This window comes from Amphiprion ocellaris, chromosome 4 (assembly GCF_022539595.1).
Source record: "Amphiprion ocellaris isolate individual 3 ecotype Okinawa chromosome 4, ASM2253959v1, whole genome shotgun sequence".
Taxonomy (NCBI): Eukaryota; Metazoa; Chordata; class Actinopteri; family Pomacentridae; genus Amphiprion; species Amphiprion ocellaris.
In genome coordinates, this window is record NC_072769.1 from 19614690 (window position 1) to 19630595 (window position 15906).

At 39.6% G+C, this 15906-nt stretch overlaps 1 protein-coding gene across 1 annotated transcript in view; it reads left to right on the top strand.

The window, feature by feature from the left end:
• tet2 (tet methylcytosine dioxygenase 2) overlaps positions 1-15906 on the top strand; it is a 40663-nt gene that overhangs the window by 20333 nt on the left and 4424 nt on the right. Inside the window, exons 2-9 of the mRNA XM_023268074.3 lie at positions 9879-12875; positions 12959-13049; positions 13159-13252; positions 13351-13559; positions 13876-14026; positions 14113-14202; positions 14715-14852; positions 15546-15900. Of these exons, the coding sequence (XP_023123842.1) occupies positions 9923-12875; positions 12959-13049; positions 13159-13252; positions 13351-13559; positions 13876-14026; positions 14113-14202; positions 14715-14852; positions 15546-15900 (4081 nt within the window). The 5' untranslated portion in view covers positions 9879-9922. The remainder of the gene's footprint in view (positions 1-9878; positions 12876-12958; positions 13050-13158; positions 13253-13350; positions 13560-13875; positions 14027-14112; positions 14203-14714; positions 14853-15545; positions 15901-15906) is intronic.

Consider the following 15906-nt stretch of genomic DNA (forward strand, 5'->3'; position numbering starts at 1 on the left):
TTTTGTCTCGTTTGCATTTTGTTTCTCGCTTTTGCCATTTTTTGTCTTGTTTTTGTCATGTGTCCATTTTTTGTCGTTTTTTTAAGTTTTTTGTCCAATTTTTTGCCTTTTTTTTGTTTTGTTTCATGTCATTTGTCTCAATTTTTGTCATTTTGTGTCTTGTTTTTATTTTTTGTCTGACTTTGTCTTTTTGATCATAAAGTAAAAGACTATATCATTCAGTTCCAGATACCTGTGACTAAATGTTTTGTGCCTTTTTGTAGATAAACTGTGACCTATGAGTTGTAATGTGTAAATGATAAACTGAGGCATAATATTGTTGAAATTGCACTTATTTCTCTTTTAATTTTAGGTTGTTCATAATGTTTTGTAAAAAGACAGTTCTTTAAATGTGAACATTTTCAGAAATACTTTTTTGCACTAAAACAAAGGAAACATTTGAAGCTGTGGTTATTTATAAGTTATTATGCTGTTATTTTACTGGTGCGGCCCACTTGAGAACAAGTTGGGATGTATAAGTCCCCTGAGCTAAAATGAGTTTGACACCCCTGATGTAAACTGACTGAGGTTGTTAACCCTTAGATGCAAAAGTGGGTCAAAAATGACCTGGTAAGATTGTTTTCTTGCAATGTCTTTGTAATGGAAAGTTATCATTTCATATTCCAGCTATTCCTCAAAAAGAAAGTTTTTGATATCATTCCATTTAAACTTTTAAGTGACCTTTTATACTTAGGACCTTTTACAACCTTAGGAAATTAAAATATTTGTATTACTACTCCAAGCTCTTTATCACTGATAACATCATACAAGAGGTGATGCACAACCTTGGAGGGACGGAAAGCAGCAACAGTTAGAGGACAAGAGTGGAAAAATGTCAACAAAATGGATGTTGACATTCTTCTATTGCTGTTCTGTGTAATATTCTTCTTTTTAAATCTGCTATAAAGTGAAAAAAAAACATATTTCAAACATTAAATCATTCTTGTGTGGACAAAAATATAATACAAACTATAATACAAATGATTATTCTTAAACAAAATTACTAAAATGACGGTCATTTTTGACCCACTTATGGAAGAGTGTAGTGTCCAATCACTTGTGCATCTAATGAAGCTGCACATCTATGCACTGCTCTGTAGTAGCGCAGTACAGATAGCTGATGAGCTCATGTCTGACATATTCATAAAGGGGTTCAGTGTCGCTTCTGATTACAATGCTGCTGCCGGTATCCCGTTGTGGGAAAGCACTCCGCATCCGTTCCACAACTTGTTGAACAAGCAGCAAATGAGACTCTTTATCTTCAAGTTCCAGTGATGATTCAATATAATTTCATTGCTTTATAGTTGGAATTACTCTATTTTATGGTAGTCATTTAGTTTGGGTACTTGACCGTAGATTCATATTCCACTACGAGAACAGATCATCCTTAAAAGCCATTACACAGGGAAACCTATAGAGGCACTTTCTAAATCAGTCGTGCAGACAGAAACAATCACATACATGGGAAAAAATACAGAAAATATACATTAAATCTATGGGATTGTCATGACCACTTTCTGTTTAACGATATATAAATACTTAAATTCTAAATGCTTATGACTTCAGTTGTCTCTTTTCTTTCAAATTTGATTGAATAATGTCAAAAATCAGTTACCATCAAGCTTACTAGTTAGTTTTTAATGAGAAAAGGTTGATATTTGGGACGTGAGACGCCCACGCTTCACCTAGTAGAGAGAAAAAGACACCTTTGAGGCTCCTGCCTCTAGCCGATGACCTGAGAACTGTCTTTGTTTTTGGTGTGCTGATTCCCTCTTCCAGCTGCTAACAGGCAGCTGGCTGCTGTGTTGTGACAGCGCTGGGAGCTTCCAGACACGGTTGTAACAGCTCGGCTCGTTAGTGGGAGATTTAGCACTCCAACTGTGGAGGTCTGGAGGGCTGCTAATGTCCTGGAATGGTGATTGACACAGAGGAGGAGATCATTATGTCAACCAGCTTCCCTGCTTAGGCACAGCTTTCGCATGACAGTTTCCCGTCATCTTGGTCCAGACGGGCCACTGGGCCACAACTGCAACAGGGTGACTTTTGTTTGGCCTCATTCATGGTGCACTTAGCCGGGCTGGGCATTGTGGTTAAAGGAATACGGGGATTTAATAAGTGTTGACGCTGTGTGCAAGCAAACGGTATCTTGAGTTTTTGAATTGCTTTAGGAAATGGGAACATTTTTTGAAAGGCAATTGAAAACGGTAAAAGTTTCTGGTTGAAAGATGAAGTTTTCACCCAAAATTCTCATCAGCTGAATGGATTTTCATACGGTGAACTTTTTTTTTTTGTGCAAATGAGCTCAGTAAAAACCCCAAAGACAGAAAACTTAACATGTGTATGAGTAGCAGTAGATATTTTTCTAAAATATAGCACACATATGTACAGTCATATCTAAATGTATCATATTTTGCTCATTATTTGCTCATAATGAGGTTGAAATGGCAATTTATATACATACTACCGTCCAGAGGTTTGGGGTCACCCAGAAAATTTCATGTTTTCCATGAAAACTCACACTTTTATTCATGTGCTAACATAATTGCACAAGAGGTTTCTAATCATCAATTAGCCTTTCAACACCATTAGTTAACGCAATGTAGCATTAGAACACAGGAGTGATGGTTGCTGGAAATGTTCCTCTTTTAATGGAATATCTACATAGGGGTACAATCAGCTGTTTCCAGCTAGAATAGTCATTTACCACATTAACAATGTCTAGACTGTGTTTCTGATTCATTTAATGTTAATTTCATTGAAAAAAATGCTTTTCTTTAAAAAAAAAAAAAAAAAAAGGGACATTTCTAAGTGTCCCAAAACTTTGAACAGTAGTGTGTATATATGGCCATTTCAACCACATTATGAGCAAATATGTTACGTTTTCTGTCTCTGGGGGCTTTACTGAGCTTATTTGCAAAAAATAAAATAAAGTAGAAGTTCAACATGTGAAATCAATTCAGCTGATAAGGATTTTGCTGTAGTTATTTCACTGCTAGACTTCCCTCAAGGTAATAAGATAAAGTAGAAAAGGGGAAAGAAAGGGGAGATTAACTGGCACCATAATAATAAAACATATACAGATGCTTATAGCCATAATGATGATTCGTGTCAATGCCACTCCTATATTGTTTGATGACACTGTAAAGGGTTCACTGGGCTTTATCTTTGTGGAGTTCAGAAAGCAGCGGCAAAGACTCAAAAAAACATATTTAAGCATCAAGAGTAAGAGGAAGGTGTTCTAGTGAAGAACAGTCAGTGTTTTGTGGCTGGTTTCTGGACAGGTTTTGCAGCAGATCATTCTTCAAGGGCAGGGTTGGACTAACCGACAGTTTTTTCTTGAAACTGTCCAAGCCCTTACACTAATAGATAACTAGAGATAGGGGATTTTTTTTTACGGATATATACATTACTGTGTAGAAGAAAGAAAAACCGTAGTGTATATATATATAATATATATGGAGACATTTTTTGAAAACACTTGGATGAAACTAGTCGTTTGAAGACAACAGCTGTTCTGCCAGAGTCTTAAGTAGCCGTAACAAGTACCAGATGTGATCATCAGGACCAATGATGGAGCACAATTATGCCAAATGAAACATGCCATAGTACTTTAAATATTTAGCATTTTTCTCTTCTGTTACCCCAAACAACAGTCAGTCGCTATAGTGGAACTATAGTAGGTTTACAATAACAGGGCGGCATTTGTGGGACTCTAAAGCTGGATACCATTATGTTTTCATTGTTTGCACAGTACAATATTTTGGTTTTGTTTTTAAGTTAGTCATAGCAGCTGTCAGATGTGTCCTGGGACTTAAAATATTTAAAAGAATATTTACTTCTTTTAAGCGCATAGTGTAGTTGAAATGGCTTCAATTTCTGAGAGATCCACTGAAAACATATTACTAAAATGGACCTAGATTGCCGTGATGAAGATATTTTCCAACACCCATCACCATCAACTAGCACTATTCAACCTGATTGCAAGACTACAAACTGACAAGTGAGTGATATGAATGTAGATTTGTGGTGCAACATCTTAAGCAGCTGGAATTTTGTAGGATTTTGTAAACACTAGGGTTGTTAATTTGCTGATTAATTTCATATGTAGACTTTAAAGTACACAAGCCCAGAATCAGACTGTTTTTTTTTATCATAGTGTTATCAAAAAGGGTTGTATACTTTCCAAACCAAGCATTCCAAATTCAGTATTTTTCGAATAGAAGGTGGTGGTGGTGGTGGTGGTGCTGGATGCTTATATGTAGGTGGACAAACCCTCAGGAAAGCACAACCTCTTTTGTCTTCAACATACAGTGTGTAGGATAATGATGCTCAGGGACAAGCTCAGCCTGTTTGAAAAGATGGTAGCCTGTGCTGCATTTGATATTGATTCGTACAAGCTCAACGCAAATGGCAAATCTGTGTCAGGCTGTTTTCTTTCTTAAAGTCGGCGAAAAGAGTCTGAAGAGAATAAGTAAACCTAAGCAAAAACAGAGATGCATACACAATAGAAATCTAACCAGAAATTTGATCATCCTATACAGTCAGTGCAATCAGTTTCTCTCTTTAATTCAACCAGTTTTCATGCCAAACACCAGTTTACTTGGCCCCTCTTGCTGCTCATCAGCTACCCACTCCTCTGGCATCTGCAAAAGAGTTGCTCATAATTATGATGGATTAGACTGCGGCTCTTTGTACCTGTGCGCTGCAATGGTTTTGCAGATGCTGCGGACGTGACATGCATTAATAATTGAGGGCAGCAGACAGAAATCAATGTTCTACTGGTATCGCAGGAATCTATTTGCTTTTGGCAGAACAGGAGAGCAAAATGAGACCATAAGTTACGCTTGCTGCTTAACACTCCAGATCTTATTTTCCATACATTACATTATTATTTTCTAAAATGACACCTATAGTTCCCAAGGCTAGCTACTGTCCTAATTTTGTCATTTTCTCTCTATTGGAACTCTCCTGCTGAATTTAACCACAATTTCATGGACAAAATTCAGAAATCCTGTGTGTATATTTAGTACCTGGCCAAAACCAGATGCAAAAACTTCAGAAATACTCCTGCACATTTTGCCACGTAACCCCAGTTTAGAGGTTTGTGGGGTTTATGATTGGAGGGAAGCATATTAAATTAATTCAAACTATGGCACAAAAGTTTAAATAATGTATGAGTTAATGCATTTAATCCATATAGGAGCACAAGTGCAGTGTACAGTGACTCCTATATGTTGAGCGCTACAGGACATCGACTGCATCTCTCTGTCCGCCTCATATAGGCTTACATGACATTTAACAGCAAGAAAAGCACTCAGAGAGCGCAGTACTCCTCCAAGGCTGTTCATGCCCCCATATGGCATTGTCAGAAATGCAGTGGCAAGATAGAATATGGCCATTTAATATAGACGTACCCACGAACAAAATGACCTTGCGTTGAGCACAGGCGTGTGTTCTGCATGTGTACTTTACGTATGGAAATCGAATCATGTGACCTAGATATGTAGTGGTTGGTGGGAATTGATGGGACTCAGAAACACCCCCACAATTTAATCATTTGCTCCGTGTATCATGTCCAACAGATAAGTCACGATAAGTCCACAGCGGTGGATCTGTAGTAACATCGTAAGCAGGCAGCATTCCTTGGCGGAGTAATAAACGAGGGAATATTAGAAACCACTGTAACTTTGTTGTTCCTAATTAAACCTTTTGGTTACAAAAATGCCCATCAGCCAAATGATGCTTGTTTTGGCTCCAAAACACTTTCTTTCTTAAACAAATACAGGACAGACACCTTCATCAAACTTTAAAGATTATAGTACACACTTAATTTGCAGTCATTTTAAAATGAAACAGTGAGAATATGCTCAAAATTTCAAGAAAATGAAAGATTTTAAATGCACATTAAGTGTCCAGGACTGCTGTGTTTTGGTATCTTTCTTTTCACGTTTTATCTCTGTAATGCTGCACTACATACTGTACATACTGAGGAAAAAAAGCATTGCAGCAGTCAGCAAACCAGCAACTTTTTTGCTTCCTTTTATACATGCAGACATATCCATCAAACAGCGGCATGTGTTTGAATCAATCCTCTAGAACCTGGAATCATTACAGTTCACTGCAACAAACATGAGTCTTCTATGTAATAAGAGTCACAAAAAAGTCCAACACTATCTATCCGAACTTGATTCATTTGTTGTTTTTTCAAAGACAGCATATCCTAAATGAAATATAAGTCTAGCTGGTTGGAGGCTGTAGGACGCAAGGTTAAAGTCCCAGATGGTAGATGGGGTTAGCAGTTGGCTGCTCGTCAGATGTTCTGTTGAGATATTCGTCTCCTGGCCTTTCCATATTGTAATGTCAAATATGCAAATGTTATTCAGTTCTCAGATTTGAGGCCTTTGTTACCAGAGCTAGTTTCAGGCAACTGTGAGCTTTCTGGCATGAAGTTGTAAAGAGTATAGAGTTTAAACTAACCTCCACAACTATTTCCCACAGTCATTTCATTGACCTGAACTCTCTAATTGAAGGGGAAGTTATTTCTTGGTGCACTGGCACTATATTTGGAGTTTATGAGGTAGTGAATGGACTATTAATAGTAACAACATAGACTGTACATTTGAGAAAACAATAAAAACAGCAGTGAAAGTGTATTTTAACTTTGGTTAAATGCCTCTAAGATACACTAGGGCTCATTCATATCATGGTTGGGCTTGCAATGTGCTTTTCAGAAGGAATTAAAATGTCAACAGAATCGGCTCGAAGAGTTTTAGGGTATAGGGTTAGGGTCCTAGAGCTCAATCTCTTCTCATGCTGCAGGATTGTAATGTTTTGAGGATGCCCCCGACAACAACGTTATCCAGAACGGAGCCATGTGGCTCTTTCTTGGAGTACATAAATTTACTGCTAAGCAAGCTGTTGAAGGGGATCTGGGATGGCAGCCATGTCGAATGTAAAGCAGAGAGGTGAGACAGTGACGTTGTGGAAATACCTTGTTCATTTGCCACAGGAAAGGCTTTAAATGGGACCGTGCATGGAATTCTCCTTGGTCGAGAGCAATATTTGTTTTTTTCCAATTTGAGTTTAATTTATAGGAATAACTTGCAGTGTCATATAAACACAGTCAGTCAAAGTGATTAAAGCTCTAGTGCCACTGGAAGGAGAAAAATTGTAAGAAGCTGTTACGGCCAAGCCACCAGATTGGCAGCTAGTGTGCTGTGTTGTGTTGGTGTCATCTCCTGCCTAAAGCAAAGCGTGTGTGGTGCTGTACGACTCCGGATCAGCTTTGTTTTTGTTAAGAAACTCGCTTCAATTCGAATTTAGTTTTGCTTTAAATTGTAAATAAATCAGCTTTTTGTTCTGTCATGAGTTTTCTGTCTCTTGAACCTCGTTTTTCTTTACAACTTTTGTTTCTCCCCTCATCCCCTAGCTCATGGGGACATAACAGAAGCCAAAACTTAAATAAATAGTGCCATATATGAAGTTAAATGTGCAGAGAATGCAAAGGTCCCGGTATGATCAGGTACAGATCACATATAAAGACATTCTTGAAGAGCAATGTTGGTTTTCTCTAATCTTGGTGTAGTTTGATAAGATCCAGCTGTGAGCAGCCTTGGCGGAGTACTGCGCTCTATGAGTGCTCTTTTTGTTTTACCTTCAGAGCAGTTTTATGGGGGAGCATTTGGTCTAATGTGCCATTTTTTCTATTCACCATCCACATACAGTCACAGCTTCAGTATGAAAAAATGTCCTTCATTATGTCCTGACACAATTTTCAGCTCTGTATACTACTACAATTGGTTTAAAAGGAAACAATCAAGATTACTGCCATGCACACCTAATACTAGGAACTAAAAATGCCACATGGTGCAAAGAGTGAAATGTAAGTTAAATCATCACAAAATATGTTTGTTTTCTGTCTGACAAAATGTTGCGTTTTACCGGGCTGTTTTTACACTCATGTCATGTATTTAGAGCATATTTATTTATTTGAATAACATATTATTTCTTATTACTGAGACTTTTTACATGTTCTGAGTAACATAATGCTTGCAACTAGAATTAGGACATTTATAAAACTATTTGATCAGCACTGTCAATTACAAAATTCCTTTGGTGAAGTCAGAATTTCTTATTTCAAGTATATTATGCTTTTCATGTCTTGAAATATTATTAACAGAGTTATTGTCAGTCTTATACCACAACACAGCATTAATGTATTAATATAAGCAAAATACAAGACAGAGCACAGACAGAACTGAAGTTCCAAGAAATTAACTTTAAAGAATAGACCAGGCTTTTATTGTTTGTTATAATAATATTTAAAGCACTGATGTTGTTGTTATCTTGTTGTAGGTCTGACATTTCCATTTTCATCAACCGCCACCAATGGAATTGTCCTGATTAACACATAATGTTAACAGCTTGTTTGTTATTTATGTTGTGTTTAATGCACATTCATGTTAGGGTTGCAAACAGTGACACCATGAGTGTAGTGCGTTGATGACAATCAGTGTTAGCATTGATAGGTGTCTTTAAAGTGGTGTTCTACTCAAAAAGCTATGAAGAGGAAGTTAAATTCTCTCATTGATGTCACTGCATGCAACAATACTGACTTTCTTTTCTTTCTTTAATTAAGTCAGTCTCATAGCTAGTAGTGTTACATGAATCTTAGCCAGAATCACTTTATCTAAGCATAATATGCAACTTCCCTCAGAAAAATGTATGGGTACATAGCTTTATTTCAATATAATTAAAATAGCTTCGAGTGGCTGCTAAATTTCAGCAGATTTTCCTACATGTTAAAGTTGATCTAATCTGATTGCACTACTTTTAACAGGTTTTTTGAGACATTTTGTCATCTAAAAAATCCTTAAAATGTTTTCTCGTTCTGTTGGCAGATAATTTTGCTTATTTTAAGTAATATACACCCCATTTTTTTGCTTTTTTGTTTTTTTATTTTTGAGAATTTGGTTTTTGCAGTGCAGGACCACAAAACAAGGTGCATCTACAGCAGGACACTTTCTGTTAACATGCTGAATTCATGACCTGTAGTCTATTGTTCGTCTTGTTGCTCACTTCTCACTGCTCTCTGGTTTTTAGGCAATGGAGGGATGACGTCAGGGTCAATCTAACTCTATTAAAAGATTATCTTGCCAGCTGATAGAGACGCTGTGCCAAATATAAACACATTACTCCACTGGCCTTCCCCCTCCACTTAGGCCACGTTTAGAGTAAGAGTACTGAAATACAATCTTTGTCAGCAGAGCATATTTGAATGGTAGAAAGTAATGTGATTACTATAGTTGGCATTTAAAAAATGAGAAGAAAAGTAGGACTTTTGTTTAAAAAAAACAATCTCACAGACAAATCTTCACTTTAATCTCAGCTTTATCTCTCAAGTAACATGATATAGAGGTCAGGCAAGCAACAAGGTAAATTAAATATTGAGGTTACATGCTAGTAAAAAAGCATTTGTTTTGTTTTGGCGTGGAAATCCGGAGTTTCTTATTTGTTTGGCATTCAAAAATTAACAGTATGCAGTGGTGTCTTGGTGACTTTCGTACTTCATGTAAACTACAAATTTAACTAGATGGTTTTTCAACATGAATGAGGACATTTTCACTTTCATACAATAACACATGTGTTGACATGTGCATGATCTGACCTCAATGTATTTTTAATGCATAGGAGCACAGGTGTGACCACGAAAAAACATATTTCGGTGTGAACAAACCACTTCATCAGCATTCTATACCATATACTATCTATTGCTGTGTTTGACCTTTGCGTAAAGAATGATGTAACCAAATACTTCTCTACCACTTTCTGTCTCGCAGGACGGACAGAGGGCAGCCCTGTGTATGGACTCTGAGCAGCCCAGATGGAAACAGAACAGGCCAGACATGAGCCGGAAGAAAGTCTGATATTAGCACAATTTGGCACATCTCACAACATCTCTCACAAACTTCAGAATGGAGGCCAGTCTTCAGAGGGAGATTCTCTGCAGATCACTGGGGATACGAACTGGAACCATTACAAGACCAACACGGGTGCCAACACCATGAAGAGGCACCGGGACAACTGCAACAACTCCACTTCGGAACAAGGGCTGTTCGATCAAGAATCCTACATGATGAATGGAGAAGTGATGAACGGAGAGTTAAAGCATGCACTCACTGAGCAGTACCACCAGTCTAAGAAAATGAAAGTAGATTCTGAGATTAAAGGAAATAATGACATGAGCTCCAGTTTGGTGGCCAACTTTCCTGAGTTGACCAAGGCAACAGAATTTGAATGCGGTTCCCCACAGACAGAAATTAAGTTAGATAAGAGGAATTGTAACTTTCCTAATGGAGATATTTTCTGCCTACCAAGGAATAAACAAGTTCCAAATGGTGCTGTATCCCCAAACTCAACCATAGAAAGCACTCCGGGTGATCTGTTAGAGAAAACTTTGTCTCAGTATTATCCTGAGCAAGTGTCAATTGCACCACAAACATCTGTGTCACAACTAGGTGCTGTTAATGATTCACTGGTCAATAAGTTGTCCAGTGATGGTGCTCAAACAACCTCTTTAACCTCAGGACTACCCAGTTCAGCACAGATGCCTGACTCACAGCAACAGCAGCCTGGAGCATCTGGAAATGCTGAAGGAGGCAACAATTATAACTCTGTCAACTATGTTGTGAATGGATATTCCAACGATTTTGGAGCAGACCACCAGCAGCAACAACAACAGCAGCAGCAGCCAGCATCTTATTCTGGTCAGGAGCTGGCTCTAGGACAGCTGCCAGGCACGATCCCATCAACAAATAATGGCAATGGCTCGCAACAACATCCAAATGGTGCACACTGTTATCCAGATGACATAAATCCTCAAGGTATATATGCGAAAGCCCACCATGAGTTTAACCACAGCTCTTTTCTGGAGTGCAGTAACCCCCTACAGGCAGCAGAGGCAGGTGAATATGGATCGTTTCCCAGCTCTGGGATACAGAAGATGGGGCAAAGTGAGAAACCTGGATCTGGTCAACATCCACACCATGGCACTGACAGGGACCTCCAGTATGGGATCCAACCCCAGAACTTTCAAGAAAAGGCTGGGGACCCACATAGAGCTGACAGTACAGGAGTCATGGGGCCCAATCTCCAACAGCGACATCATGCTGGGTTACAAAATGGGAGGGAGAACATGTCTCAGCAGAGAGCCAACTTAACACGTTCGACTCCCAACCAGACAGGCTGGATAGATATGAATTCTTCACATTCCCAGCATCGACCAGCAAGCGGCCCATCGTCTCAGGCGCAAGAGCAGGACATGTGGAGGGGCTTCCCTGCTAAGCCTCAGTCAGAACAGCAGACAGCCAACCCCCAGGTTCACAGCCAGATGTTGCAGCCAAACCCAGCGCAACGATTCCAGACACAGGGAGTTTTCACAGATAGCAGCCAGGGGTCTAACAGCTTCCAGAAGACTCAGCAGGACTGTCTACCACCCAAAACGCACTGTGCTCCAGCCCAGCACAATACTGCCCCTGAGTGGCAGCAATCAAATTCGAAAGCACCTCAAATGCAGCAGTCTCTACCCCAGAAAATGCCTGAGCAGCTTAACTTCCCTCAAAATCAGCAGGCAGACAGCCGCTACCACTCCCAGATGCAGTCAGAGCACTTATGTGAAGACACTGACCTCCAGGATATACTTTCCCCTGGATTTTTGCCAGCCCAGCAACAGCAGCAGCAACAACAGCAATGTCATCTTCAACGTCCACTGTCCCACCCACCACAATTTGAAGGGCAGCCAATTAAGTCTCCCAGTTACAGACCCCACAGTCAGCCTCAGCCAGGTCAGCAGCAGCTTCTACCCAACCAGCCTCTGAGAAACAATTCTGCTCAAACCCACAACCAACACATCCAGCACAGCGACCATGCAACATTTACTTACAATAACACGTCAGAGATGCAACAACCACAACAACATCAAAGGCAATATCCACTGAACTCAGGCAGTAGTAACCTCAAGCAATTTCAGCCACAACAACCTGACAACCACTGCCACCAGCCCAACCACGTGGACTTTCCCCAGACCTCTACACAGTCACAACCTCATTTACCACAAGGTGCGTTAAAACAACAGGTGACAACACAGATGTATCCCAAAGCTGAACAGCAGCTGACAACATCTTGCACTCAGTTCCAAAGGGGACCACGACTACCTCTGGGACCAGTAGGTCCCCACGTAGACTTTCAGAGGCATGCAGCCCTGCGAATGCACTTGTTACAAAGGCAGGAACGCCAGGGCCCTCCTCATCCCCCTCAGAGCTCTGGTGACCCCAAGCTTCTGATGAGAGCTGTGAAAATGGAAAACGGACCCAGATTTGAGCTGCCTGGTTCACAGCAGCAGGAGCAGCAGTTACAGATGCGAGAGGCAGGCATCGGCGGAGTGCAAGTCAAGCAAGAAAGCAAACAGTCCCTGTGCGAGCAAAGCAAGAAGCAGGGGAGTATCCTGGCCTCTATGGAACAAAGTCTGAGGATGTACCAGATTTCACCTGTGTTTGAGAAGAAATCCCTTGTCATCAATTCATCAAATAGGGTCAAGGTGGAATCCTCTGGGCCTGTCACAATCCTGTCAACCAACGCTGATATAGGTGGAGTAGAATCATCAGCAGGTGCCTCGTCCACTGTAGCATTAAAAAAAACACCTGATTCCACCCCTAAGAAGGAACAACTCTTACAAAGTTTTATGGAATCTCCTATGAAGCTATTGGACACCCCTATAAAAAATCTTTTGGATACTCCCATGAAAACGCAATATGACATCGCATCCTGCCACTGCTTTGGTGAGTTTCAAAATGTTGCTTCTAAAACATGATTGGTCAGTTGAAGTGTAAATATTAACATGTTTTGTTCTGTTAAAATTTAGAACAAATCTGTGAAAAGGATGAAGGCCCATACTACACTCATCTGGGGTCAGCGCCTAGTGTAGCTGGTATACGGGAGATGATGGAGAAAAGGTTAATGACAAAGCTGTTCTAAAATTGCTGTAAAAGACAGGCTGTGTTACAAAGCTTCCGCGTTCATTTTCACTTGTGCTTATTTTAATGCTTTTATTCTGCTTTGAAGGTCTGGCCTGACTGGTAGAGCCATCAGAATTGAGAAAGTAATATACACCGGCAAGGAAGGAAAAAGTACACAAGGTTGCCCCATAGCTAAATGGGTATGAAACATTTTTGCTTATTTCATTTGAGATATAGGCAAATCAGCTGTTGCTGTGTTTCCCTCAAATAACTTTGCGCATTTTCTTATATTTTTCAGGTGATTCGTCGAGGCAGCAAAGACGAAAAGCTGCTGGTGTTGGTGCGGGAACGTACCGGTCATAGATGTGACACGGCTTGCATCATTGTTGTAATCTTGGTCTGGGAAGGCATCCTGCCCAGTCTGGCTGACCGCCTCTACCTCGAGCTTAGTGAAACTCTAACAAAACATGGAGCCCACACCCAGAGACGCTGTGCTCTCAATGAGGAGTAAGGGACATTAACAAACTCAAATCTAGTCAATTGTATCACACTCTTAACAGTTACTCTTAATTTTATTAAATCCTTCTTAAATATTATCTGTCTTTCTCTTACTGCCGGAATACTAAAGTAGCTTTGTTAAACAAATCACTCTTCTCTGTGTTTATTTTCCATGCACAAAGGGAAAATTTATGTATTATTTCTAAGGACTTGCATTTCTGATCATTACATGTTTCTTTACATCAAGTGCAGCCATCAATTTCTTTAAAATAGAATTTACCTGGACAACACTGACACATTTGAACTTTTTGTTCTGCCCATTCAGGAGGACCTGTGCATGCCAGGGATTAGATCCTGAAGCGTCTGGAGCATCTTTCTCCTTTGGATGCTCATGGAGCATGTACTACAACGGCTGCAAATTTGCTCGGAGTAAAATCCCAAGAAAATTCAAGCTACTTGGAGATGATGTGAAAGAGGTACTTAACTCAGAGTGCACATCATTACATTAATATAATATACTAATCCTTAAAGTAAATCCATACTGACTAATTTTGTCTTTCAGGAAGAGAAAATTGAGCACAACTTTCAAAATCTGGCAACCTTACTGGCTCCTTTGTATAAAACGATGGCACCTGAAGCTTATGAAAACCAGGTGAATAGATCTTGACATTGTACAGACTGCTTGACTTTCTGCATGTAATGACATATTTATTATTAAAATACATAATGAAAATTCTTTGTTTTTGAAAAGTATAAGAGATTTTAAGATCTAATCCAAACCAAGTATGATTGCACTACCGTTTAAAAGTTTGGGGTCACCAAACCACCAAACTAGCTAACGCAATGTAGCATTAGAACACAGCAGTGATGGTTGCTGGAAATGTTCCTCTGTACCCGTACGTAGATATTCCATTAAAAATCAGCCGTTTCCAGCTAGAAATGTCATTTACTACATTAACAATGTCTAGACTGTATTTTTTTTTAATTAATTTAATGTTATCACTGAAAAAACTTTTCTTTCAAAAATAAAGACATTTCTAAGTGACCCCAAACTTTTGAATAGTAGTGTATATATGTAAAGATTTCCCATCGATATTGTTCAGTGACCTTCATAAACTCTTGAATAGCTTGTTCAGATTAATTTCTTGTTGTTCCGGGACAAAGGTGGAACATGAACACAGGGCACCAGATTGCCGTCTCGGGCTCAAGGAGGGCCGACCCTTCTCTGGTGTCACTGCTTGTATGGACTTCTGCGCCCACGCTCACAGAGACCTTCACAACATGCAAGGTGGCAGCACTGTGGTAAGCAGAACTTGGGAAAAATTTTTCTAAGTATGCCATAGGGCTGCAGCTATCGATTACTTTTGTAATCAAGTATTCTATCAATTATTCTGGCGATTGATTAAGCAATCAGATTCCGCGATTGGCATGCACGGTACAGCAACAAAAGCAGAAGTGAGCCTGTATTCCGCCAGGAAGTGACCGTTCTGGCGGAATAGAAGCAGACATCTGTGGTGTATTGTACATATATAGTATAGTACAGGTATATTGTACATATATAGTATAGTACAGGGGTATTGTACATATATAGTATAGTACAGTGGTATTCAACTAAAACTCAAAGCCATGGGAACCCCACATGTATTTAGTTGGTGATGCAGAAATCACATAATTATGTTTTTATGATTGGTCCATTTAAACTGCTGGTACTGCAGCTGATGGAACACCAATGAGAAAACTAATCAATTTATTAGTATCAATCAGTAACATTAGTTTGTTGTATTTGTTTGCTGTATTTGTTTGTTGGATATAGAGACTCAAACTGCTCATGAAACTATGCCACAGCACATAATCAAAGCACAGCTTTAAAACAGATAAATATATACAAATAATATTAGCAAATAATATTAATAACTAAAGTGGACTTGTTTTTTAGTGTCTGCCTTATACCCAACAAAAAGTATGTAACTCAATCAGTATTTAATTTTTTCCCAGGTGTGTACATTGACAAGGGAGGATAACCGAGAGATTGGAAAGATACCAGAGGATGAACAGCTCCACGTCTTGCCTCTTTACAAGGCTTCCAGCACTGATGAGTTCGGCAGTGTGGAAGGTCAGCAGGAGAAAATAAAGTCAGGGGCCATCCAAGTACTCAGTGCCTTCCGCCGCCAGGTGCGCATGCTTGCAGAACCCGCCAAGTCTTGCCGGCAAAAGAAGCTGGATGCTAAGAAGGCAGCTGCCAACAAGAATGCTATGCTGGACAGTTCTAATGATAAGGCAGAGAAGGCCCTCCTGGCCAAGTCAAAAGCTAGCACTTACGAGAATACTCTTCAGAGCACTCCTATGGCAGGTAAGC